Genomic DNA, 27,775 nt, shown 5'->3' with positions numbered 1-27,775 from the left:
TTAAAAAAAAAAAAAAATGAAAAATAAAAAAAAAAAAAATATATATATATATAAAAAATAAAAAATAAAATAAAATTCAAATTCATAACTACTACTACTACTACTACTACTACTACTAATAATAATAATAATAATAATGACCACCACTTCTTCTTCTTCTCCTTTAGCTTTGAGGTAATACCGCCACCTACTGGACTGGGGTGTGGAGCAGTAGGTTCGCAAGAAAAAATGTAAAAAATTTAAAAAATTTAAATTAAAAAAATTTAAATTTAAAAAATAATAAAAATGAAGAAATAAAAAAATAAAAAATAAAAAATAAAAAATAATAAAAAAAAATTCAAATTAATAACTACTACTACTACTACTACTACTACTACTACTACTAATAATAATAATAATAATATTGACCACCACTTCTTCTTCTTCTTCTTCTTCTTCTTGTTCTTATTTAGCTTTGAGGTATAACCGCCACCTACTGGACTGGAGTGTGGAGCAGTAGATTGGCAGGAAAAAAAAAAAAAAAAAATTTAGAAAATTAAAAAAAAAAAAAAATTATAAAATTTAAATAAAAAAAAAAAAAATTAATTAAAAAAATACTAAAAATACAAAAATTTAAAAAAAAAAAGTAAAAAAAAAAAATATATATATAAAAAATAAAAAATAAAAAATAAAAAATAAAAAATAAAATAAAATTCAAATTCATAACTACTACTACTACTACTACTAATAATAATAATAATAATATTGACCACCAATTCTTCTTCTTCTTCTTCTTCTTCTTATTCTTATTTAGCTTTGAGGTATAACCGCCACCTACTGGACTGGAGTGTGGAGCAGTAGATTGGCAGGAAAAAAAAAAAAACATTTAGAAAATTTAAATAAAAAAAAACTTCTTCTTCTTCTTCTCCTTTAGAGAAATAAAAAATAAAATAAAATTCAAATTAATAACTACTACTACTACTACTAATATTGACTACCACTTCTTCTTATTATTCTTATTTAGCTTTGAGGTAATACCGACACCTACTGGACTGGAGTGTGGAGCAGTAGATGGGCAGGAAAAAAATAAATACAATTTAAAAAATTTAAATTAAAAAACATAAAAAATAAAAATAAAAATAAAAATAAAAATAAAAATAAAAATAAAAATAAAATAAAATAAAATTTAAATTAATAACTATTACTACTAGTACAAAAACAATACAAGGTGATAAAAGCAGGTTGAAGAATGTGTGTGTGTGTGTGTGTGTGTGTGTGTGTGTGATGTGGCTAGATGGTCATATATAACATATATCTACTCTTAAACAAATATACTGTACACATGCACACATATCTACACACACACATACAGATATCCTTCCTTTTATGGGTAGAGCATAGGGGGAACAAAAACAAAACAAAAATAAATAAATGAGTTAAATATATATATAATACAGTATATACACATACACATATATATATATATATTAATATGAATAATAATAATGATGATGAGGTCATGATAATAATATCAATAATAATACCAACACTTACAATAATAAGTGAGATAAATAAATAAATAAGTAAATAATAACAATAATAATGAAAAAAAAATGTTTTAAGTTAATTCGAAGGTCATATATATTATAACTGTGTATGGGTGGTACTTGGTCAGACCTACAAGGGAGCCAGAAATATACTTCTGCTGAACAGGTTGATATTCTGCAGTGATGGAGTACCGACGCTAGGAGGCAGTAACATATTTTTCTAACACATTTCATTGTCAGCTGATCACTGCAGAGCAGCCTTCGACCAAAACCTGTCAGCAATGTAAACATTGACTTTCCATCCATGTGATGTGGATCTATTAGCCTACAGGTATGTGTCAGCTATTTGCATATCTATTTTATAAATCTACTAGTTTTATTTTTGGTTGAACAGCTGTACATTGCCAGCACAGCATGCGCGAGGTTAACGAGCTAGAACTTGTAGCCTGCCACCTCCCAAACTGATGCACACCAAAGTCAGTTCAACAAACTGGCTGTTTACAGTTTCCTTATTTATTTTGAAGAGAAATGCATGTCAGAATACAGATCAAGACATTTAACGAGGCTGTTTTAAATTCGGCGTGTATTCGGGGTACATGAAGTGACTATAAACCAGTAAACTAATGCTGTAAACTTTGAACTGTAAACTCTGTAAATGATTGACAATCACAGTGGTGAAATGATAAATGCATATTATGCTTTATTTCTCTTTCATTTTCTCTTGTAGTAGAGAGACTGTTCCTTAACTAGAAGGTCCATAAAGCATCCCCTCTTTGTCTCACTGAGGTCAAAGATTACCATCTTTATTCTGCAGCTGACCTTGACCTCTGACCTCCCTGTAGAAAGGTGAAGATCAGGCCATTCATTTGGTATAAATAACATATTGATCTTACATTCCAGGACCTGATTGTGGGAAAATTTGATGCTGCTGTCGTCAGCATGGCTTCAACCTCCAGCTTTGCTCCTCCAAAACTGTCCGACTTCATCCTCACAGAGCGGCTGGGCAGTGGTACCTATGCTACAGTCTACAAAGCCTACAGAAAGGTGAGTTTAAGTGAAGGGGTCAGGGGAAACATCATGTTTTGTTAAAAAATTGCTACAACATTCATGTTTCTATTTGAACTCAAGGTCTGTGAGTGAGCTTCCCTGTACTTCACTTTACTTTGTTTACCGTACTTAATAATGTTGCAATGTATGTGAAAGATATTAGCCATTATTAAATGTGATTTCTGCACTCCAACTTTTGCATGCTACAGTAAACTCTGTAAAGCAAAAGTTGAAGATTAGTTGTTGACTGTGACGTTGCAGGGGGACAGTCGAGAGGTGGTGGCAGTGAAGGTGGTTGCGAAGAAGACTCTGAACAGAGCATCGACAGAAAACCTGCTCACAGAGATTGAAATACTCAAGACGATGCGTCACCCTCATATAGTCCAGCTTAAAGACTTTCAGGTAAGATTATTTGTAGCTTTTAGGTTTGTTGTAGCTTGTACAAGGGATGTGTTGTGAATAAATACATTTTCCAGTCCGTAAGAGCTAATGAAACTATGCCCTGGCGTGTATCCATCCATGCAAGCTATGCTGATTAGGGCACAGCAGGAAAGCATCACTCTCCCAGTAGAGATGGTTACAAATGTCCAAAAGTATATATGCATATATTGTCTGAATTCTTCTTTTTCACCAGTGGGATGCTGAGAATATTTATCTGATCATGGAGTGGTGTTCTGGCGGCGATCTCTCCCGCTTCATTCGCAGTCGCAGAATTTTACCTGAGAGGGTGGCCCGGCGCTTCCTGCAACAGATAGGTGAGTTATACATTTTTAAGAAGTCACATCAGCATTGGTTCTATGTCATCAGCTTCTTTGTTGTGTACCAGTTAGTATTATTTTAATCTAGGGAGGTTTGACAGCCATGCATACATGTAAATTGTTTGGAACTCTTTTTGTAGAAATAAACAGTATATTCTTGTGTGACACAAGTTTGTGCTCAGTGCAAACTTTATGGCTTCTGCTTGATGTGGGCTGAGTTTAATATCACTGTGTATTTCTATGTGTGTCTGCACAAACAGCCTGTGCCCTCCAGTTTCTTCATGAGCGAAACATCTCTCACCTGGACTTGAAACCTCAGAACATTCTGCTCAGCGGCTCCGTCCTAAAACTAGCAGGTGATCTCATGCCCTTTCACACAGTCAAACAATCAAGTAAACACATATTGATTTGCACAGGCCTCATTTGCTTATTAAACTCTACTTAAACATGTGGCTTCAAACAACACCCCTTTGTGCATTTTGCACTATAAACACATCAGTTTTAGGGGGATTCATTGCATCCACTGGAACCTGTCTCAGCGAACATGTTTTTTCACACTCTGATTTGCTTTCAGATTTTGGTTTTGCCCAGTACATGTCGCCGTGGGATGAGCAGAGTGCCCTGAGAGGTTCTCCTCTTTACATGGCTCCTGAGATGGTGTGCCGACGCCAGTATGACTCCAGGGTGGATCTCTGGTCAGTGGGAGTTATTCTCTATGGTGAGTACTTTGTGTTCACCTTTTCATCTCTTTTGAATGTGGAATATCCTCATAATGAATTGCACACTGCTTGAGAGTTTATTGTAATGCTGCTACATTATGTATTCAGGTGACCAAAACGTATTCCTATGAACAGATTCTGGTGTAACTGTTTTATGCTGTGTAGCGCAAGTCCCCCTTAATTTTCAACAACTCAACATCACTTCTTCTACAATAAAAGGCTAATCAGTTGACTGGCCCTGCAGGCTTGAAAAGAGCGTGCTGAGTAGGTCACAGATACAATTGTGCCATTAATCATAAAATGGCAGCCTGGTTTGCCCCCTTTTCACTGTGGTACAGTAATTGTGCAATAGCACACTACAGTAATGGCACTGTGTGGAGCAACATTGTACAATGGGAGGAGTTGTTGTCACAGTCAAGCCAAATAAGAGACACACTTAATTTACAGACTGTTGACTAAGAATTTCTCACAAAAGACCAACATCATTCATGTCGATGACAAGTTAATGCAAGAGATATTTAAGGTAGCAAAACTACAAATTGTTTTCATCCAGTATGAGCATTTGAAGCATGCATACCCTTTGCCTGAAACTAAGCTAATGTACAGTAGGTGCATTAGTTTTCATCACTGCAGATTATCCTTTTGGAATAGTCTACTCAACATCATTTGTGTGCATATAGAGGCACTGTTTGGGCGAGCACCGTTTGCATCGAGGTCATACGCTGAATTGGAGGAGAAGATCCGGAGTAACCAACCTATTGAGGTAAGTGTTGAGCAATAAATGTGTTTCTCATTAGTCAATTGCTTGACTGAGACAGTCAGCAACCTTGCTTAAATATATGTGACAAAAATACTTTATAATCTGAATTTGACATGTGATGCGAGTTGATTATTATTGCCTGATTGGAGAGTATAAGGTTGACTGGACCATAGAGCTTCTAACTGATATGAATATTAACCCTCTTGAGACCCACTCCCGGCCGACATTACTGTCTTTCTGAGGCTGTAGCGGGCTAGAGTGAAAATACTGGTATCATATGAAACTACACAATTCCCTTGGACAATTCTCAAGTGGTAAAAATGGTTAAATTTAGCATCAAATCTGTGTAAAAAAGGATATCAACCCAAAAATTGCTGCAACAACTTATGGGACATAAGAGCATAACTGGGGGTTTCTGGCAGAACTTCACCTACTTGCAAGGTTCATGCAGAAGGGAAAAAGTCTCAAGAGGTCAAAACTTCAGCGTCACTTGAAGTATTGAGAACAACTCTTTTGTGAGACCAACGTGTTTCAGCTTGTGGCCTTCAATGAAAACACATCATGACACATCGGGTCATCATGAAACACATGACAAACATTTAAATAGACTTACTGGTGTGGCAGCATGGTCTCAGACAAAAGGATTTGAACAGAAGTCACCCAACTTTTATATAACCTCCCTCTCTCTAAACTCCTCCCCTGTGCATTGACAGGTGATTATCTCTCCACCCTCTCCTTGTCTCACAGAATTGGCATTCAAGCTTGATACTTTTGAACAATATGAATGACTCACTGGTCACACTGGTGCACATGTTGAGCATACTCCGAATGTCAAATACTGTATTATGTCTAGAATAACAGAAATCTGCAAAGGAGAAGTGCTTCTTTTGGGAAAATGACTAAATGTCCGTTTGCCAGTGCATCAAAAGTCAGTGCATGACGTGCTGTATTTCATTCAGTGATTGATTCGGAACAGTAACACTGTTGGGGTGTAACCTGCGTTTTGTTTTTTTAAACCAAATCATCCAAATATACATACATTATCTCATCACCTGGAAATTAGAGAACTTGTAGTGAGTAATATCTAGTATTTAATGGCTGAACTCACCTCTGTTAGCATATTATCCTTGTAATTAATTTTTTAATACTCAAAAGAGGCCCAAGTTTGTTAAAAACACATTTTCCCTGATTGAGTTTTTGTGAATTTTCACCATTAAACCACTAGATGGCATACTTCCACACTATACCTATATCCCACTCCAGGAGGACTGACCGTGGAGATGCTCAGCTGAAACAAGGACTTATTATTGCTCATCTCCAGTTAACTATCTAAAATGTAAATGAAGCCTAGATAAAGGAACAATCTGGAATACAAATAAAGACTTTTTTTTTAAAGTTTGTTAACAGGCCTTTACAATATTTTCAATTATGACCCATTGAGAAACACAAAATTCTAATGTTTCATCTAGAAGTTGAATTAATTATATATGTGTAAAAACACCTGTAATTAATATGGTTTAAAATGCTTATTAGATCAGTTTTGTCTTGAGTTTTATATGTTGAAATGAAACGTAACTGATTACTGACAATTAAAAGTCATAGTGGTGTCTCTGTCCTGATTTGCCTGCTGCATACACAAGCCAAATGTTAATTATTGTTGTGGCAGTGAAGGATATCTGTTCTTTTAATGATGGAGGGCTTTCAAAACACTTGAATCCTTGTGTCAAACGTTAGGCACGAGCTAAATGGATTGCATTAGCATATGGCCCATTACCCAGGGATTCACAGAGAGTTTTAAGGTCATCTTTTGACTGAGACTGAAGGTCTCTGGCAACAATCTGCTGTCCTTTTCCCTTGGACTGTCCTGTGGATTGAGTGCAACATAATAAGGTCATGTTTTGTGCACCAGCTCCCTCCTGGGGCCAGGGTATCCAAGGACTGCAGAGACCTTCTGTTGCGGCTGCTGGAGAGAAATCCAGATGCCCGGATCACCTTCGCCGAGTTCTTCACCCACCCTTTCATGGATATGGAGCACATGCCGAGCGCAGAGAGCCTAGCGAAAGCGGTGAGAGAATAAGAAGGGAGGGAATGTGTGTGTCTACTCTAGATGACCATGAATAATGTGTGTGATTAACTGAGCACATGTACAGATGTGTTAGTAGGTTTGTGCTCATGCCTGCCCCACATGTGCCTTCACGCATGACTCTGCATGCATGCATAAGCAATGGTGAATTGTGGCTGCGGTTTGCATCTAGTGATGCCAGTTCCTATTTCCTCTTTTCAGAAAGAGCTGGTCCTGCAGGCCGTTCAGAAGGACCAGGAGGGGGAGAGGTCCGCTGCGCTCTCTCTTTACTGCGGTGCCCTTGAGCACTTTGTCCCCGCCATTCACCGTAAGAGCAACAGCTACTCTCATATCCTGTCTGTGGCTTAAGCCCTTCAACAATGCACTGCCTTTGTTCCACCACAATAAACTGGCAAAGTAAACGCACTAAATGTAAAACCAAAACATCTCTGTTCTCCGCCCTCCCCAGACGAGACAGACCGACAACGTAAAGACGCCATCAGGCAGAAGGTAGGCCTCTCCTCGCATTTACATTTGGATTACTTTCTTTTTTTCAATTGGTCTTTTTTTTTACACTCCAGTGGCTTTCACTTGGAATGAATTCTCCTCTATGAATACCATATGGTGTGGATGGAGAGCATATGGCGTGGTTGACATGATTAGGTTGAGTCAATGTAAGAGGACTTCCCACAGGTCAGCCAGTATGTATCCAGAGCCGAGGAGCTGAAAGCCCTGGTGGCCTCAGACTACAGACTGAGCTTTGAGGAGGCCCGGACCTCCAGGGATGTCCTCCGAGGTAACCAACACATCTCAGTGCAGAGGCAGGGCCACTGTATATCGGCATTAGCCTAGTATGGTCAGGAGCTGTATGATAAGACAACCTGAGTAATGCAATGTGTGTTTTTGTACTTGGTTTTAATCAAATAATGGGGTTTTAGTCATTTTTCCCCTGTATAATTATTATTCTTGTACATACATCTTCAAATATGTGCTATTTTAGTAATGGAAAAATGCATTCAACTGCTGCATAGCAAAGATGTTTGATCCTTTCTAATGAATCCTTTGAGGAAATTTAAATGTTCTTTTCCCCTGCCCCAGAGGTCAAAGGTCAGGTTCAGCTACAGAATGGCAGTTAGGGTGACTCTTAGGGATTTGGTGTTTTGCTCAAGGACACTTATGCTCTATTACCATGTTGCCCTTAAATCAATATTGTGAAACCTTTTAAAATCAAACTATCTCAAGTCCACTTATACAATAGTCTTAAGGCCCAGACACACCAAACCGACATCAAAGAACTAGTGTTGATGAAGGCTGTTACGTCGCTTCACGTCGCCTTTGTCTTGGCAGATAAGTTGCACTTGAACACACCGCAAAGACGACAGCCGACGGCCAGTTAGCAACTACATTCTGCTCCTGCTTGAGAGGAAATAACTCTCCACACCAGCAGGCGGCGGTAGTCTGTAGTCGTCATTCAAAAGGGGAAATCGGAAGACCGAGGACTGCGAATATACAAGTCGTTGTTATGATACGTACATGGAACAAAACTGCGTTTGCCAACCGTTTTCACACCAGTCTCACTCACTACTTAGTTTGATTCCAGATGGCCATGTCGTTGTGAAAATATCCGTGTATTGGAACGATCAGATGACATGAAAAATGAGAAGAGCCTTCTGTGTGTGCCCTCTTGACTTTACTCGTTTGTTTGCTTTCCTCGCGTCCGTTTCTCTTCTCATGCACTGATTCGCTTAAGCTTAACCGTCAATCAGTGTGATTTCTTTCACCGATGAGCTCCGCCACCGATTCAACATGCTGAATTGGCTGAAAAACCTCTGACGAGTTCAGCCTAGAGCCAAAAGCTAGGGCGACAGACGCTCACCGACGGCCCCAAACGTCCCGACGGCCGACCGTTGGCTTCGTGTGTCAGGGCCTTTAAGATACCGCAGGGGCATGCTGATTACAAAGTATAGCATATTTTCTAGTAGAATGCATTGATGGTGCGTTCAGGCTGATATACAGTAGGACTCAAAGAATTATTTCCTGTCTTCTTTCTACTCCAGAAATGTCTCGAGACCAACCGCGACTGCTGGCTGCTCTGGAGGTGGCCTCTGCTGCCACTGCTAAGGTTAGAAGGGGGCACTGCTGGATGATGCCACTGCTATAGAGATGCACACAAAGGCAGAGTGAAGCAGAAGTAATACAACAGACAAAAAACAAACCAGCAGGCTACAAACCAATCCGCTTTCATAGATCGCTTTCCAAAACCACATCTAACACTGACACTGTGTTAGTCGTGCCAATTTTTTCATATTTCTGTGTGCTTTTTAAAAAAAAATGAACAATAATGAATAAACAAATTTTGCAATGCGAACAGACGGAAATACCGGAATTATGCCAATACGGAGGGTGGCCCAAGTGTCTCTGATGTCAGATATAAAGCAATGTTTTGCCTCATTTTCAATCCTCCATTATAGGAGGAGAGTGGATCGGATGATCACGAGGCTCTGGATGTGTACCAGCGGTGCTTAGGAGAACTACTGTTGGCGCTAGCAGGTAGATAAACTCCTTTCTTTCCAAACAAGATGGTTTTACACAATTATCCTGTCCTTTACTGCTGTTGGCTACTGAGCCACTCCACTGGAGCAAAGGTGCCTTGCTTAGGGATACTTTGACAGCAGTTGATAACCATATTGTAGTCCCACATCTGATTCATGTTCCTGCATTCAGAAACATCACCTCAGACCTCAGGCTTGCTGTGTGTGTTTGCACACATTTGTTATTAGAGAAACAGAATAAGAGAGACTTGGAGTAATTTTGAAAGGCAGATACAAGGGCATGTAAAGTGATCTAGATGAGCCGACTAAGAGAGATGTTCATTTAGAGTTGATGGTACAGCCAGAAACTGAGACAAGTCAATAAAAGGCTGAACAAAGAAAATGATACTCAAGGGAAAGGCTGCAAAATAGAGACAAAAACAACTTGGAGAGAGAGTAAAGATATGGAGATACTAAACTGGAAACAGAGAGAATGAGGCAAAGACAGAGACTCTTAACAAGACAGATACTTTAACAGAGATGGATGTAAAAAGACAGAAAGTGTCAAAGAAATAGAAAATAACTCGGCGACGTGATTTAGAAAGTGCAAAAGACAAACTGACAGAGAAGACAGAAAGACAGAGTGAAGCAATAGACTTGGAGAGAGACGGGGACACTTAATAAGCGACAGACAGACAAACAGACAGAGGCGCTACAGAAGAGACTCCAGCGACTCTCTTTCTCTCTGCGGCCTGGCGTCCATTAGGCCGGGCTCATGAGCTCATCTGGAAGATCGGCCTAATGGAAGAGGTGGGATAGAGTGATCCAGATGTGGCTTTGAGCCGGGATGAGACCCGGTGCCAGCACCCTGTGTGTGGTATGAGAGCTCTGCCATATGCTTCCCATTCAGACAGCACACTCTCATTTCTTTGTGTTATTGCACACTGGAAAACAAATAAAAACTATTATCTCCCTAATGAACGAGAGCTGTTGAAGATTCATCGTTTAAAAGACTTGACAGATTGTAAATGCTACAAGCTTGTCTTGTCAGTGGATCAGTAATATATGATACACTGATCCAGCAGCTAATCCCATGCCATCCTAACCAGCCTCTCTCTCTGGTGTCAGGGAGCCTCGTTGTGTGGCACAGCGGATACCACCAGGGGGGATTGTGGGGAGAAAACATTGGTTCTTTGTTTGGCTAAGAGCTCTTTGTTGCACAGCTTCCCAACATGCCTTGCCACCAGAGAGTCCTCCTCCCCTCTCTCTCTCTTCCCTCTCTGTCACTCTACCCTCCAGGATGACTGGCTGCGAAAACACCGGCCCACATTACAATCCACCCTTGAGCCCCCAGTCTACACGCTAGCGAAATCCAATCTAGTCGTTGACCTCTTCTTGAACAAACAAGGTGATTAGGTAGCTCTCTCCTCCCTTCCTCTCCTCATTATTCTCCCCATCTTTTTTTTTTCTCTCTCTCTTGGTGAGCCAGCCGAACCCCAGGGCCGCAGGAGAGAGCTGCTGCACGGCGAGGTGAGTAGGCGAGAGGCGGCTCCTGGTTGAGTCACGACCCATCTGTCACCTCCAACGAGCCCTCGGCTGATCACCTAGCGCAGTAGACGCTCCATCACATGACCCATGAGCCTTTTTCTAGCAGACACATGTGCACATGTTTTTTGCGGTAAAGGCCAAATAACGTAATCCATCATCTTACATACACATAGATCACTGTCCACTTTATAATTGGACACTTAAAGCGGCTATAATAAAAAATGTTATATCCCCAATGGATCACATGACCACTTGTATGTGAAAAGAGTCACATGTAGTGACAACCAAGAGAATTATCAAAGAACTCTAAAAAGTTTTATAACGTCTTTCAGCTCATTGGCTTGGTTTTACGGCCCACAACTTTACTGTTTTGGTTGCTGCTCTCATTATCGTTGGTTTCGGCCGCAGCTTTTTTCAGCGAAATAGCTCTACGAACCAATCGTACGATACCTGCCCAGCAGCAAACAGCAGAGAGACAAAGTTAGCGATTAGCTGGTGAGCACAGTAGAGCATTTAGCAGCTAAATAGTCCGGTATTGCCCTCAGAAGATGGTGGAAATGAAAAAAAAATAGCTAAAAGGAGAGTAACCCCCTGAATATTGTGTAAATAACCAGCTGTTTGCTGACAAGTTTGCCAAATTAACTTAAAGAGGACCTATTATGCTCATATTCAGGTGGCCCACTCTGTTGTGATTGGTCAACCGAACCAAACTCTTCAGACTCCGCTCCAGCTCCGCTCTAACTTGCTTTGTTTGACGGCGTGCCAAACTAGCCGCTAGGCAGGTGTTATGCAAATGTGTTACTTGGTGACATCACCACGTTACAGAAGAAAAGGCGGGTCTTCAAGCAAGGCGTTTCAGGCAGTTCAGGAGCAGTGTTTCTGTGGGGGAGAGTAACTCCTTTTGGCCTGGGCTTTAGACTTTGTAATTTTGCAGACATTTTACATGCACAAAAAAACTATTTAAAAAAGAAAAACGCATAATGGGTCCTCTTTAAAATGTGATATTATGTCAGTATGTACAGCTTGTTTCTTCTGCCCGTTTTAAACTAAAGATTAAATTTGTTAATTGTCAGTCATTAACAATCATCGTAATTTAATTAAAGTTGAAATTGAAATTAACAGACATAGGTAACTTACGTAACGTGTTACAAAAAAACATGTTGGTTTAAACAGCAAAACGACTTTTGTGTCTCAATCAATGAATTAAATAAATCAGAGTAACAATAATGAACTTTAATAAAAACCACCAAAGTCCTGCCATTTATTTTCTCTTGTCTTGTTGCACTGATAAAACCTTTCCTGTAGACTACATGCTTTTGGACACCAACCTGAATATACTTGAATAAACCCTACATTTCGGATGTTCCAGTAAATTTGCTGGCTGTAACTTTTGGGAATCCAGACCCTGAGCAGTAGCATTGATATTATACTTTGACGCACACATGCAACGACTTGTGCATGTCTGCCATTAATGCTCCAAAACTCTTGTGTTTTGTGCATTGTTTAGCCTGTAATTGAGCCAACAACAGACACCGGTATTTCACCAACAAACCCCAGAAGGGTGATGGGGGTTTGAGTGGGCCTCATAGACCTCCCTATTTGAAGTTTTATGGGTGCTTGTCTTAAGTAAATTCAGATGCGGCTGTAATAATCTAACACAGCATTAGGGAGGCGGGGGCGGGGGATTCAATAGAAAGCACGTGTGAATGCGAGAACCCAAAAGAGCCAGCACATGCTTCCACGACTGGCCTCCGTGTGCGTTCATATGTACTCTAGAGCACACTTTAGCCTACCAAAGCTGTAATTCAAAATCCCAAATTCTCATAAGTGAGTCACAGCTTTGATCTATTGTCATTATGGCGAAACATACGTGAGGTCCTGTTGTTCTGTGGCCTGTTTTTTCAGTAGATGTACCTCTGCAAGTTATCAATACGTCCCATGAGCCATCCTCCTACCAATGTAGATTTCCTCCACATTTATTGTGATTAAAGGGATGGTGATTAAAGTGCTGCGGCTACATAAGGTTGGGGTCAGGACTGAATACTAAAAACCTGTGGTCAGAATGATCATTTACCGCATCAGATTGGTGTTTTAGAGGGACATTATGGAAGCCATCAGTTTAGGTCTCCTGTGATTACGAACCTCAGATGTTACTGCAGTAATGCCCAAGAGGGTTTGCTTTATACTGCGACATAGTGGTGATATAACTAGGTATGAGGTGCAGCCAAGAACCTTCATGATCACCAGAGGACCGATTACCACAGTAAAGAGCACCCTCAAGCATATGACGACAGCAGTTACTACTCGCACATGTGCGCCATATGAAATGTTTTCAAAAAATAACAGGGCAAGAAGCACATCAGCAGAGCCGATCACTTAAATCTGATTTTGACATAGCGTTTATGTCCCAATGCATCTTAATGATACTGTCTCCTGCTGCACCACACCGCAGTTTATAGTAAACGAGCACGGCTCCGAAAATATATCCGGTAATTGAAAGTTTTTTGTAGAGAATCATCTTCTGATTATATTATTATTGTAGGCCAGAGGCCCTGGAAGTAAATTAGTATTATTAGTCTTTTTTAAACAAGGACCATACACAAAAAAACATTAATCTCAAAATGAGAAGATGTCCGGAAATGCATTAGAGAGAGGTGAGTAACGCACGGATCCATCAGCCTCAAAATGCCGTCGTTTAGGGGGAGAGGGCCCTCAAACTTTGAAGTAGCAGAGTGTATGCGCGTTGTGAACCTGCCTATGCAGACGTATCTTACTATCTGAATAATTCACCCTTTAAATAGCAGGAAAATACTGATGTTAAACACTATGCGCAAACTAGTGAAGAAATATGTGTTTTTTTACCTCACATCATAAACAAAGCTCAGTAAGTTCAGTGGAAAAAATATTTTTGGCACATTTGGCGAGTTTCAGTACTTTGTAGTTTGGCACTGTCAAATGACAGAGTTTGCTGGACGGCCCGCACATTTTCACAACTGGTCTAGAGTTTGCGGCACGGTCCGCACATTCTCACCTCATGTTGATTTTTATACATCCGGGCATGTGCGTGAAACACAGCGTACGCAACATTTTAGTACGTGCGCACCGTATATACATGAGGCCCCAGGTCACCCTAGGACGAAAGTTGACTGACCGACTAACATTGCCGTCCCTCGCACCACGCGTGTCTAAAAAACATCGGTAGAACACATATTATCAATACAGTACATATGAAAGCATGAGCATACACTTGCATTGAAAGTGTAAATTGTAATTACATTTATTCGAATTTGATGTCTCTCGCCAGATTAAAAGCCTCATGTCCAGAGCTGAATACCTCAAAAAGCATATCAAGGTAAGCATGCATTCCTTTCATTTACTCAACTGAAGGATTAGATACACGTCCTCAGACTGTATGAATAAATTTGCCTCTGAGAACACACAATATGGTCGATTTCAAAAAGAGATTAGGGGCAAGATTAGGACTTCTTTTTAGTCCCTATATCTGTATTTAATGTCCATGTTTTGGTTATTAGTTTTGGGCGATTATAGGCATGTGTTTATTTTTCAGATGCAGGAAACTCAGAGGGACGTGTCTCTGGATCGAGAACCTCTTGCGGACTCCGTCAGAAGCTGTGAGTTTCCTTTCTGTGTTGTATAAACTGCTCCTCTGCTCACGAGAGTGTGTTTTTGAGAACCGTGCTGATAAGTGACTTTATGGAGGTTTGTTACGGGAAAATGGTAGAGGTCAAGTGAGGAATGGCCGCCTAAAGTTGCAATGAAATGTCCTTTCATTAAAGGTTTTTTTCCACTAGTAAAATATGAGCCATCCTCTTGCTGCGCTGGCCACCCCACAGGACTGTCTGGCTCTTTGATTTCATTTCAGTGCAGCCCTGGGCTGCTCTGTCCTCTGCCCTCTTGTAAAGCCTACCTTGTGAAACTGAGACTTCGTTACTCTCCGAACACACAAACACCAGAAACAACAGAACACATGTACACTTCATTCCTTTCACATACTCACATGTGAATATGCTTCACATATATTTTAGGAATCGGCGTTTATTCAGTACATATCAAAGCCAACCAATGCAACATTTAAAAACTTTAATATAAAAAGCAGTAACATTTCATATACTGCAACTTCTATGTCTGTTCACTATATAAACAAACTACTAAATTAGATAAAAAACAATGATATAAGTTCCATTTTAATATACTTGAACTTCCCAAGCTGTAACCCATACACGCAGCCTAATTCCCAGTATTTTCTGGGCTCAGTTCCTGGATGGAGAGTGGATACCTAAAGCCCAGACAATATCCTGTTCTCAGCAAGAAATTCCTGGGGAATTATGAATCAAAAAAATGGGGATGGGGGAAGGGCACCAGTGACTCTGGAGGCCGCTCGAATTTCGTAAAGAACGTGGCTTCTTATTCTGCTGCTGTTGTTTTAATAAAACCACACCACAGTCAGCCGTACTCGCTGGCGCTGATCCAGCAGCAGCTGTACTAGAGAAGGGTCGCAGCAACGCCCAAGTCTGTCTGGTGACCTTAGACTACACCGAAACAAGCAGCACATTTTTTTGCTGAGAACTATCACGCTGTAACCCTCAGACAATTTTAGATGTTAAGCTGCACACAGTGTTTCAGTGGCCCAGTTACAACGTCGCCCCCCTGGAGCACTAAACCCTCACAGACCTGCATGATCAGTGTAAGCCTGAGAGGAGCGGACTCACAATTCTAGGCAGAGGTATTTCCATGGCTAGTAAAGTGTGATGCTTATACTCAGCATATATATTAAAGAGGACCTATTATGCTTTTGTGCTTTTCTCCCTTTCCTTTAGTGTGTTATGTATTTTTTTGTGCATGTAAAAGGTCTGCAAAGTTACAAAGCCCAAAGTCCACGCCAAAGGGAGGAACTATCCCCCACAGAAAATGGGTCGTGTCTAGAAGGTAATCCGTGAGTTGGGAAACCCTCACAAGATGGTTAAGGTTAGGCATTGATCTTGAATAGTTAAGGTCAGGATAGGTCGGGCAGCGAGTCTCGGGAGAATTTTTGTGGATTTCAGATCAGATTTCTCAATTTGCGGGTTACCTTCTAGACACGACCGAAACACTGCTCCTGAACTGCCTGAAACGTCTTGCTTGAAGTCCCGCCTTTTTTCCGTAACATGGTGATGTCACCAAGTAACACATTTGCATAACACCTGCCTAGCAGCTAATTTGGCACGCCCTCAAACAAAGCTAGTTAGAGCGGAGCAGGAGGGCAGTCCGAAGACTTTGGTTGGGTTGACCAATCACAACAGATAGGGCCAGCTGACCAATCAGAGCAGACTGGGCCTTTCGGAGGGGAAAGAGCGTTTCAGGCAGAGGGCGAAAAAGAGATGCTGCAGCGCAGGCGGCATGATAAAAATAAAGCATTTTTTGATCATGTTCTAGTAGAATCCCAAAATACAAGTATGAACCTTAAAATAAGCATAAGAGGTCCTCTTTAATTAAATTTGTTCAAATGGTGTTTTAGGAAATTGGTGATTGAAGTAGAAGTCAAAAGGGTAGGTTGAGAGAAAGTAGTGTATAGAAGAGATATCAATTTAAATATTATTCTGTGTAATCCTGAAGGCACTGATGTGGTTACTGATCCCACAGAGTCGTTTTAGTTTTATTATTTAAAATATAGTAGTACATTTAAAATTGTCAATGTCTTGTAATCTTGAAAAAGTGAAGCCTAACTCACATCTATCATTTGTGTTTTCTCAGCTTGCTGTTTGCAGTAAGCTTGACGGCCACCGTGGGAACTGAGCACCAGACTGCCTGTCAGTGTTCAGATTGGACACGGAGCGTTCACCTGACCAGGTCTCTGTCGGGGCCAAATCAAACCTGCATCACACCACATCCTAACCAACCCTGAACGCTGTCCGGGTGGGATATTACAGTTGCCAGCCAAATGCGGTCAATGTTTTGGTTGTTGCTGGAAGGTTGATAATTTGGCAGGTTGTGTTTATACTTTTTTAAGGGAAAAAAAGAAGTTTGGCTGGTAAAATACTGAAAGTAGCTCTTGAATTTTGGATTTGCACACTGGTGAATGTGAGGTTCCCTGCTCTTTACACGGTGTTGTTGCACTGCTTTAGCCTCAAATCCCCCCTCCTGACACACCATTGATATGTAAATGCTGGACAGCTTGTATGACAATACCACACTGTCATGGTAAACGAGTTAAACAGAGACTGTTGCGTTTATTGTGGCGCAAAACATTCAACGGTATTTGCAGCGCAACTAAAAACTGTGAAAACCTGAAAGTACAATCAAATGGGGACTGTGACGTTAAGAAGTACCACATCAGTTTTGAACTGTAGTATTAAGTATATTATATTGAGGCCTCGGCAAACATGCCCGTACTCCCTCACCCTCCCTTCCCCACTGCCTTTACTGTGGGTGAACCACAGGCTCACCATGCTCTCCCCGCTGATGGAGCCCTCTCCACCACTATGAGGGGAAAACTGGAGAGGTGCGGCCTCTGCCTTATTTACACTAGACTTGCATTTTCTTAGGTTTGGCACTGGCTGGGTATTTGAGGGATACAGTGAGTTGCAAAGCCTTCACAACTAGGCCTCTGTGAAATGCTAAAAAAGCTTAACAGCCGGTGGCAGCCGCCGTTGTAGGTCTTCACACACTGTTTTGATTTCAGACAGGTAGGGCGCTTGAATATCCAAATATTTGTGAATATAATTTTCAAGGCAACTGGACAAAATTATGTCTGCTGGCGAAATTTCCACACAGCTGTGTTGTTTTGTTTTTTATTTGAATGTTTATACAGCTGTGATTTTTATATTCTATGTATTTATTAAATGAGGAATTCATTGGAAAATAAAATGGCAATCACCAAAGCCTCTCTAGTCTGTAACTCCTTCAGACGGTTTTGTCAACAGCAAAAGGCAAAGGCTCGTCTTTCAGGACCTATGGAAAGATTTATGTGCCGCCGTGGGAGCAGCGCTGCTGCTGGTCCCTCGCCATCGTCATCATCTGGAAGGCCGCTCTGCAGAAACAGCTGGCTCATGTCCACAAGGGGAGGAGAGAGGAAGGCAGCAGGCACAGGAAAGTAAGGACATTTGATAATTATATGATTCATGTGGAAGTCTGGAAAACTATGATTTTGAAAATTTCCAGGAACTGTGGGAATTACACGAAGAATTCATTACACGCATATTATCTTTTGACCTTTCATGGCCCTTGTCTCTTCTGCCATGTAAAGATAGATATATAGATTTCACAGCACTTCTCACTACTGGTTGCTCACAATTAGCTGATACTGTTTGCACTTTTCTTCAGAGAAGACAAAAGTGACCTCAAGTGGAAATTAAGCTTCTCAAAAAACTGAAAAGCAAAAACAGTGAACCATTTTAGAAAGCTGGATTAGAGCCACCATGATTAGGAATAGCAGAAAATATAAAGTCAGCTGGATTTAAAGGTGCACTCTATCAATTTTAGACGTAAAGATCAGTTTACTTGTCGTCTTTAGTCTCATTAAAGCCTCGATTATACTCTCTGAACGGACGCGTACATGGACAGCTGTGTACACCACGGACGCATAGAAGTTCTGTTTATACTTTCAGCTCGGAGAATGCGCTCCACACGTGCAGTAGATCACTATGCTACCACTTTGGCTTTACCCTAACCTGTGAAAACAGTTATAATGTTTTTTGTGGCTCTGGAGGAGTTTTGTCAAGAGAAAATAACCCTGATGATGACATAGTGATGTCATATACAATACAAATATATTTAACAGAAAGCCTATGTTGCGAACTGGAAGTGTGGCGTTTGACAGATGCGTATGTTATCAGGCAGTGGGTCTACTGAAAGATGTTATCGAGGTGCATAATGGGAAATGTAGGAGTCTGTGTTTTTGGAGCACACTAAAGGTCAGGATATCTCAGCTTCTGCTGCTTCGATTTTGGCCATTCTTTTTTAATTATTTGTTTCTTATGAGTCCCTCAACTTTATGAAATTAAATATTAAATCCCTCTTGTGCACCCCTTCAAAGTAGTAGCTCAATAGACAATTAAAGCTGCAAGCAGCGATGATCGGGCCCTCGCACCTTCACGCAAGTCGGGGGTACTTGCGGGACGCCGATCGACGCAGCCCTGCATTACTGTGACCATCAGACACTGCACGCACAAGTTAGACGTTATATCCTACGTGGATTGAGTGGCACAGGAAATGACGGATTGCAAATTTCTGCAACACTTCCTGTGTCCACTATGTGCCGCTAGAGAACACGCGCTAAACATGATACTCTATATCAAGTGTAGATCACACAATGTAAATTTCATGTAAATCAGATGTTTGTCACATAACGCTGACTTCCTGTTGCCAGTAGGTGGCGCTATGACTATGAGTCAATATTGCCATGTAGATGTCCTCAAGCCTGGACTGCTATGAAGTAGGTCAAGTTTGGGTCGAGTTACAACAGTTTGTCTTTCAAATTTTAAATTCTCCGCCACGCCACGTCAACGTCGTTTCATAAAAACTCAAGCTTTTAACAACATTTCATGACAGAGGTCTTTAGACTGTACTGACCAAATTTGAAGTCGATCGGGTTGAATCTGTAGGAGGAGTTCGTTAAAGTACAGAGCCTGGAAATGGCCAAAAAATACACGAAAAATTCAAAATCTTGGTAAATAATCGATGAATTGCCATTTTAAATATATAGTTCTTCTACAAGCAGTGAAATAGAGAGTGTGTCTGTAGTTGCCTGAGGTTTAACAAGTGGTTTTCAGATCTGCCCAGGACTCACAGTAATGTTTGTTTTCTACCCTACCAGCTGCTTAATCACATCCACCTGGCCTGCCAGGTGTAAATCACTCCCACACTGTCTGGTTAGAACAGAGAGTCCTGGAGCAGCAGGACGGAGAACCGCCGGGTGCTGTGGAGAGGGGGAAAGGGGGGCTCTAATTGGCTAACGGTGCCCGTGGTGTTGGCTCAGCTTCATTGCTTTAATCATGACATGAGCATGTTGCTGCCAGGAAAACTTTGGATGCAATTTTGACCCTAGTGCTTGCTTTGTTGCTTGTTTCTGGGAGTTCTGCCAATTTATATTGCTCCCCGAAAATTGCAGAGAATATCCGAACAGTAATGCAACCCAGAAAGGGAGATTCTGTAAAAGGAAATCTTAACCCATCAAGACACCCCCCCAGTCTCCTCTCGCTAACCACAACCTATGGCATTGTGGCTTTAATTGGCCTCCATTTTGCTGCAGCTCCAACAACACTACTTACGGCCCTTCCAGGCTCCCTCTCTCTGTCTCTCTGGCTCTGTTGATACTGTTAACGGGACAGCGGTCAAGTCGTATTGGCATCAATGTCGCCCTTAAAGAGGGGTCTCTGTGTTCTAGACCTGAAGGAACTGGGTGCCCTTGACTCCAGCACCCCCTTGCCCTGAAAACAGAGAGCAGGTCAGCCATTCACTGTGGCTCGATGGCTATCATGAATGGAACATTGTACCTACGAGAGACAAGAGCCTCCTAAATCCCCGGGTCACTCCCACTTTGGAGCAGGCGAAGAGAAAGTGGGGGTCGAGGGAGGGGGGGGGGGGGGTTTGTTAGAGAAATGTTGAATAAAGATAATTTAGAAAATGGGCTCCAGCACAGTGCTGCCTCTGTATCCCCCTGTTCCCTTCACACACTCAGCTCCCCAAGGCTGCTCCGCTCATGTTTGTTTTGATTTTGCTCCCAGAATCAGGGTGGTGGTGGTGGTGGTGGTAGTGGGTGGAGGGGGGGTTAAAAGGGGGCGGGGTGATTATGTTGGAGGACTTTAAGATGCATGGCAGTGGTTAAGACTTACTGGACCAAAGACAATCTAACTAAACTAGAGGGAGTCATGCTATACTGTAGCCTGCTTTGTTTCTCTATCTCACTGTTGTTATGACACAATAGACAGTTGGAAGTGCTGGAGGATTCCTGTGGTTAAACACAAAAATCAGTAGAAGCTGTGCAGAAGATCTCTCCAGGCCTTGGAGATGTTGAAATCTGCCACCTGCAACTCAAAACTTTTCTATTTACTCATCACATGTAGGTCTATTTTGTCACGCGATCCTATGCGGACATCCTGACAAATATCTAACGCGTTTTTTTTTTTTTTTAATCAAAAGACAGGGGCAGCAGTTGATGTGTAGAAATGAAACACCTCTGACCCGATCAGCCCATCTGTTAAACTAACTATGTGGCAGACGTGTTTTTCTTTTGCTGCGATTAACTGGAAAGAGCTGACGAAAAGGTTGAACGCAGGTTTAATAAAATAGGTTCCTTCTTCTCCTTGAAAACACATTTTTCTCTCAGTTCGTTAATTTTCTACTCTTGCCGCTGCATTTTTGTACCTTTTTGGACATGAGTAAAGTTACATTTGCAGAGCAGGTGTGCACCTCACTCACGCACCTAAATGCCAAATGACTGTTTTACAATTTGTTAATGACGTGTAAATACCAAAGGAGGTGTGGAACAAGCCCCAAATGGCTGCTTGCTCTGAAACAGTTGGTTCCCCAGAGTTTTGGTCATTAGTGAATATATACTGGGAAGTCCTTCTGTCTGATATCAGCTCAGTTGGATCTGCCTTCCTCCTCTCAAAATCATGGTGGTCTGATTACAACTCGAGCCTAAATTGTATGTAGAAACTTCATTTGTCTTTTTGCTCCAATGGGGATGGTTTGCTCAACGACTAGACACTTAAAATTCCTCACCAGGTTTCAGTTACACTGACCTAATCCCTTAAATATTAGACAGTGAAACACAGCCTTATTCAGTGCTTACTCTGGAGTCACTTGGCTGCCTTGAGAATGACACTTTTAAACAATAACCTTTGCTTTTTGGGCTTTCAGATACTGTATATCGCATCGTACGAAGGCAGTGTATACATATTTTATAAGTAAATCTAATATGGAGAAGTATTACTGCACTCAGAGGAAAACCCGTCTTCAAAATGCAACTGATCTTTTTACTTTCTTTCTTCATCTCTCTATGGACAAATCACATCATTACACAACTTAAGCTCATAAACATTTTATTATAAAACTCACCCTCCCACATGGAAGACACTGCTGCTCTGAAGTGTTTACTGCTACGTTCCCACAAGATGAGATGAAAAACTCTAAATCATGTCAGGCTCTGTGTGCACAAAATCTGAGCTATACGTTTGTATTGAATGCGTGTAAGTGACCGTGGGCAAACACTGGCTTACATTACTGCATATAATTGTAAAATATATACACATTCTTCATATTCTAGCTTCATAATTTAACATTCAGTAACATTTTTAAAGACTTCATGACGGAACAAAAGGATTAGTTTTGACACAATTTCAAGTGGCAAAGACACAAATTGGCAGTTTCATTACAAGTGATCAATACTAACAAAAAACATTGCTTTTACTTTCCCTTTTTCCTAAACAGCTTAATGTGGACTAGTGAATGAAAGAAATGAGACTGAAAGACTGCTGGTTCCAATCTCTGGGCTGTCGGTGTGGACCTTGGTACAGGTAACATTAGCCCTGTTGGCTGCTCATTCGTGAACTGAACTCAATCTCTTTGTTTTAATTAGTTTGAGGTTCATCTGTATTTGTTCATTTCTTTAGAAAGCACTCAGTGACAATCCTGCGTGTTAAAAGCGCTCTACATGTAGACTAATACACGTCTTGTTTAGTTGGCAACATTCACACTCCTTTAAAGGAACAGTGTGTAACATTTCGGGGGATCTATTAGCAGAAATGGAATATAATATTCATAACTATGTTTCCATTAGTGAATAATCACCTGAAACTAAGAATCGTTGGGTTTTCGTTTGCTTAGAATGAGCCCTTAGGAAGCGGGTCCTCCGCACATCTGCAATGTTTCTACAGTAGCCCAGAACGGACAAACCAAATACTGGCTCTAGAGAGAGACTTCCACGTTTTTATGTTGGTAACGTGAGCTGCAGAGTGCAAAACCGTGGTACCGCCAGCCATCGTCTGACTTCCGTTGCTCCTAAAGTAGTGATATTATGGTAAGGATGGCCTCTGAGCGAGGCGAACAATGTTACCATGGTTGTGCACTCGGCAGCTCACGTTACCGCAGTCTTGGAAAGGGTGTGTGAGTGAGTGGAGGGGTACTCGGTTGGTTGCAATCTGCAACCACACTGCTAGACGTCGCCAAATCCTACACACTGCACCTTTCAACAAACACTGTGTGACGCAAAATAATTAACATACATTCAAGCCATGTTTGACCGTTCATACCAGACTACTGCTCACGAGTGAATAGTCCTGTTGTGACATTGCGATGTTCATTATTGTGTTGTTGCTGCAACACAATAATAGCTGTTACAATAAGACAGATGTTTGGTCAGGCCATCTTAATATCCATAAAATGTACTTTCTTTTTTTGATGACTTTGATTCAAGAAAACTTATTGCAACAATTTCCGTTCGAATCACACAGTTTGTTTAAAATCAGATCCATCCATGCATAACAAAGCCAAGCAGTGTAAACCTCTCATCATGAGCAGTGTTGAGGATAAACTCCAGGTATGGTATGTTGACCTTATTCGCACCAGCAACAGACAGCTTTTCCTGCCTCCGTGTGAAAGCAGTAATAAAGACAGGGGTCTTTTAAAGGCGTGAAAGGGGGCAGGCGGTGGAGAGGAGGAAGAGGGGGGTGGGGGTGGGGGTGTCTCAGGAAAAGTTCAATAAAACAATCTCACATGGGGGGAGGGGCCCCAGACAGAGTGCTGGAGAGGGCTTCAGTTAATTTCAGCACTTGATCCCACACCCTCGCCTGTCCTTTTGACTGTTCCCACAAATATTTGAAGTGTGGTTGCTGCAACAATGCGGAGGCCCCCGAAATGGAGAGCAGAGCAAATAGAGACTGGATGGGTCCAATGTTTGTCTAAGGTCTTAATAAAGCCACACTCCAAGGACCATTGAAACCAAACAAACAGGAGCTGTTTAAAGGCACTCAACTTGGCAATGCCCTGCAACAAATAGTCTGGCGTAGGGTCACTTCCTCTCATCTGGATCACCTGGAAGTATATTTGCCAACAAGTTCACTCAGAGCGCTGTAAGGCCATCTATATGTGAACGTTTGAATCACAAAGCGGTTTTCCTGAGTGAGATGTGCATGAAGAAGAATTACTATGCAAATTGTACGGTTGTGGAAAGCATACACAAATCACTACTGTGCTCACTGGAACTTAAAATGGAACGGTAGGGAGGCCTGCGGGTGAATAAAATAGCTTCTCTTATCCAGCAGACATGGGTTTTGAGTCCTGTGCCACCAGCAAGTCAATGCCATTTGATGAAGACACTGATTCCAACTCCTGCTGGACTCTTGAACAAGCTGTCATTTATAAATCCAACAAATGTTCCAGTCTCAGTACAATATCCATGTTAGAGGAAGAAACAGGAGCGCCACACAGCTGGGCAACCTCTGGTAAGCAGAGTTATGATCAGTATACACCTCCTCTCTGTCATGTTTAGGGTCATAATCTTCATCCTCGTAGATGTCGTCCACATCAGGCTGGTCTGAAATAACAATGTGGTCTCCAATGGCGCAAAGTTTGCTCATGTTCTCCTTCACCACTTCACAGAAAGGCCTCTCCACCCTATCGCAAACACAGCGGTTCAGCAGCACGCCATTGGGGATGAAGAGCATCTGCTGAATGGTGGCTTTGCACTTGGAGGAGCACTTCCTGCCGTTTGAATCACAAAGCGGTTTTCCTGAGTGAGATGTGCATGAAAAAGCATTACTATGCAAATTGTACGGTTGTGGAAAGCATACACAAATCACTACTGTGCTCACTGGAACTAAAATGGAATGGCAGGGAGGCCTGCGGGTGAATAAAATAGCTCCCCGTATCCAGCAGACCTGGGTTTGAGTCCTGTGCCAGCAAGCCAGTGACCATTTGATCAAGTCACTGATTCCAACTCCAGCTGGACTCTTGAACAAGCTGTCATTTATAAATCCAACAAATGTTTCACTCTCAGTACAATATCCATGCTAGAGGAAGAAACAGGAGTGTCACACAGCTGGGCAACCTCTGGGAAGCAGAGTTAGGATCAGTATACACCTCCTCTCTGTCATGTTTAGGGTCATAGTCTTCATCCTCGTAGATGTCATCCGCGTCAGGCTGGTCTGAAATAACAATGTGGTCTCCAATGGCACAAAGTTTGCTCATGTTCTCCTTCACCACTTCACAGAAAGGCCTCTCCACCCCATCGCAAACACAGCGGTTCAGCAGCACCCCATTGGGGATGAAGAGCATCTGCTGAATGGTGGCTTTGCACTTGGAGGAGCACTTCCTGCCGTTGAACAGCTGCCCGCAGTACGACAAGTAGGCCGTGAGGGAGGTGTGGCAGTCGCTGTCCTCCTCGCACCGCTGCCGGGCCTCCATGCACCCGATCCCGCCGGCATCGTGCGGGTGTCTGCGTGGAAGGCACGGTTCTATGGCGCGTTTGGCACCGATGCACTCCAGGTCTTGCGCGCAGTCGCAGGTCTCCAAATCCGGCCCGCTGCGGGTGTGATTGAGCCGGATGAGCGCGTTGATGCAGTGGCTCGGACACTGCCTCCTCGTGCCTCTGATGTTACCTTCACAAGCTGCCAGGTATTGGCTGTAGGCGAGGTCGCACTCGGGCTCCTCGTGGCACCGCAGGAGCGCCTGCCAGCAGATTAGCTGGGCGTCTAAGGCCACCACCAGCACCCATGGGAGAAGTGCCAGGGCGCTGCTGCTGCACCAGCATTTCATGCTTTTTGGATGGGAGTTCTAGCTCGGTGACGTGCACTTTCTCCACCAGCACATTAGGATCAGGAACAATGAAGCCTTACACACTGGAGTTCATAAGTATTCCATACATGCAACTAGTAGTCGAAGAAAATGGTCTTTTTATATAAATGATCCCACACTGTAAACAATTGCTGTTAATTTACAGCAGGATTTCAACAGTATTAACCTGTTATTGCTAAAAACAGTGCTTTACTGTTATTACAAAAGAAAACCTGTTAAATTACGCTCATAGTCCGTTGTTTAACTGAACTATAATGCATTTTTAAAAAACAGCACTTTACTGCTGATCAGCTGTCTAAAGTATCATCAGAAACAGTTTCATGCAGTATTTTTTTTAATTCTGGGACCTGATCTGCTCATGTGAGGCTTGTACATTGTACATGATTGTAAAATCAGTGAATTAGCTCAGTTCTTCACTCACATGTTGTTCTGGTTTGCATTCTGTGCTTGTAGCCAGATATAGACAGACATTTTGGGAAAAGTGTCAACAAGTCTATTATAGCCTTTTTCCTAACAAGTGCCTTTAATTGTATTTAGTGTGACTATTCCTATGTCTGTAACCTGCTAAGTCTATTCATCTAGGCAAAAAAATAATGTTTATTAAAATGTATGTAAAAAAATACAACCTAAATAGTGCATTAAAACAAATCAGTAAGATAATGTAAAAGAAAGGTGGAAAAACAGCTATATAATGTATCTTTAAATAGTAAATTAACTGTAAAATACTGTGAAATTAATAAAATAAAAAAAACAGTATTTTTCATTAACAGTACAAAGCTGTAAATTTCAGCGACAGTATAATAATGTTAATTTTACAGTAACATAAAGGCAACCCTGCTGCCATCAGTTCTTTACTGTTATTTTACTGGGGAATTCTTAACAGTGTGGAGTTCATAAGTATTCCATACATGCAAACCAACTAGTAGTCCAAGAAAATGATCTTTTTATATAAATGATCCACGAGTTTTTAAGTTTGTCTCCTCCTGCTGAGCCTAGAAATCACCGCGCGTGGCTGCAGAAAGCAGAGAAACAGCCGCAGTATATAACGGGTATTCCAGGAAGCATCAAAAGTGGGTCCTCCAGACTGCAGCCTGTGTCTGCTGCTCCATGCAAATCGGTGCAGATCCTGCAGAGCTCTCCAAAAAAGTTAGCGCACCACACTATAACCACAAGTTATTGTCTCCACAACTCACTTTGTACACTTGAACTCATCTTTCTATTGCCATTGTCGGTTTCCGACTCCTGTCCTCTGCAACACTGTTAACATCCATATGCACGCATTCCGATGTTGTTGTGTTTTTTTTCTCAGTTGGAATAGGTTTCTCTCTTCTGTCGCATTTTGTCCCGCTATGTGCGTCTTTGTCCCTCTTCCTTTTGCTGGTTACGCTTCACGGTCCGCCGAGCATTTCCCCCACAAAACACCCCTCCTTCTGGAGAAAAAAAGAAAGAAAACTTTTCCTTCCCCCCTCTCTCTCTCTCTCTCTCTCTCTCTCTCTGTCTCTCTCTGTCTCTCTCTCTCTCTCATTTACAATCCTGGCCACCTGATTGGTCGTCATTGAGGAGTCAGCCGTGGGACCCATATCCAGCAGGCCTACTGCAGCTTTTACGCACAGAATCCTCTCACTACATGATGAGATAGGCTGGATAAAAAAAAAAAATGTTTATGATTTTCCTTGCATGAAATCCAGGATCTGTGTGGTCCCTCTTGTGGCAAAACACTAGTGAAAAGTGGGGGTGAGGTTAGGTTAAAGGGGGGGTTGCATTCCTTTGCAAGAAGCTCACATCTGCAACTTCACTGCTCCAATTTTCAGTGCAGAAAAAAAACAAATCTGTTCCTTTTTAGCCGCAAACATATCAGGGGGAAAACCTCTGCGATAACTGCTTCGCCTGTTGAGAGTTTGCACTCAAAGGTTTCTGCTAATTGTCGCTCTTCCTCCCCCCCCCCCCTCCTACTCCCAGTCCTGCCTCTCATTCTGCAGAGTTTTTAAGCCCCGATTGATGGAGGAGAGAATGGGAGAGAATAGTATTTTC

General features: G+C 41.8%; 2 protein-coding genes across 4 annotated transcripts; one reads left to right on the top strand and one right to left on the bottom strand.

The window, feature by feature from the left end:
• Positions 1-1,721: 1,721 nt before the first annotated feature.
• Positions 1,722-17,829, top strand: ulk3 (unc-51 like kinase 3). Of its 3 annotated transcripts, XM_037759942.1 has the most exons (17): positions 1,722-1,857; positions 2,421-2,570; positions 2,835-2,975; positions 3,208-3,328; positions 3,592-3,687; positions 3,906-4,049; positions 4,731-4,813; positions 6,720-6,875; positions 7,095-7,200; positions 7,342-7,382; positions 7,566-7,668; positions 8,930-8,994; positions 9,344-9,422; positions 10,893-10,933; positions 14,256-14,303; positions 14,520-14,583; positions 16,703-17,829. In XM_037759942.1, the coding sequence occupies exons 2-17, from the start codon at positions 2,466-2,468 to the stop codon at positions 16,717-16,719; spliced, it is 1,410 nt and encodes a 469-aa protein (XP_037615870.1). In that variant the 5' UTR covers positions 1,722-1,857; positions 2,421-2,465; the 3' UTR covers positions 16,720-17,829. The 3 variants fall into 3 exon arrangements, 2 of the variants coding, with proteins under 2 accessions (XP_037615870.1, XP_037615876.1); XR_005205429.1 differs by lacking the exons at positions 10,893-10,933; positions 16,703-17,829 and adding an exon at positions 10,703-10,811; XM_037759948.1 differs by lacking the exon at positions 1,722-1,857 and having other exon boundaries at positions 1,982-2,570.
• Positions 17,830-23,266: 5,437 nt separating this feature from the next.
• LOC119479981 (growth arrest-specific protein 1) lies at positions 23,267-25,983 on the bottom strand. The gene has a single exon (XM_037756030.1). It carries the CDS (start codon positions 25,703-25,705, stop codon positions 24,944-24,946), a length of 762 nt encoding a protein of 253 aa, XP_037611958.1. The 5' UTR covers positions 25,706-25,983; the 3' UTR covers positions 23,267-24,943.
• Positions 25,984-27,775: the final 1,792 nt, after the last annotated feature.

The sequence above is a fragment of the Sebastes umbrosus genome, chromosome 2 (assembly GCF_015220745.1).
Source record: "Sebastes umbrosus isolate fSebUmb1 chromosome 2, fSebUmb1.pri, whole genome shotgun sequence".
In the NCBI taxonomy this organism is placed as follows: domain Eukaryota; kingdom Metazoa; phylum Chordata; class Actinopteri; order Perciformes; family Sebastidae; genus Sebastes; species Sebastes umbrosus.
This window is presented reverse-complemented; position numbering and strand designations above follow the sequence as displayed.

Bases quoted from the DNA above. Each gene is read 5' to 3' on its own strand.
- ulk3 (XM_037759942.1), top strand. From the start codon at position 2,466: ATGGCTTCAACCTCCAGCTTTGCTCCTCCAAAACTGTCCGACTTCATC. The intron at 4,050-4,730 runs GTGAGTACTTTG...GTGTGCATATAG, and splicing joins AGTGGGAGTTATTCTCTATG to AGGCACTGTTTGGGCGAGCA. The intron at 4,814-6,719 runs GTAAGTGTTGAG...TTTGTGCACCAG, and splicing joins GGAGTAACCAACCTATTGAG to CTCCCTCCTGGGGCCAGGGT.
- LOC119479981 (XM_037756030.1), bottom strand. From the start codon at position 25,705: ATGAAATGCTGGTGCAGCAGCAGCGCCCTGGCACTTCTCCCATGGGTG.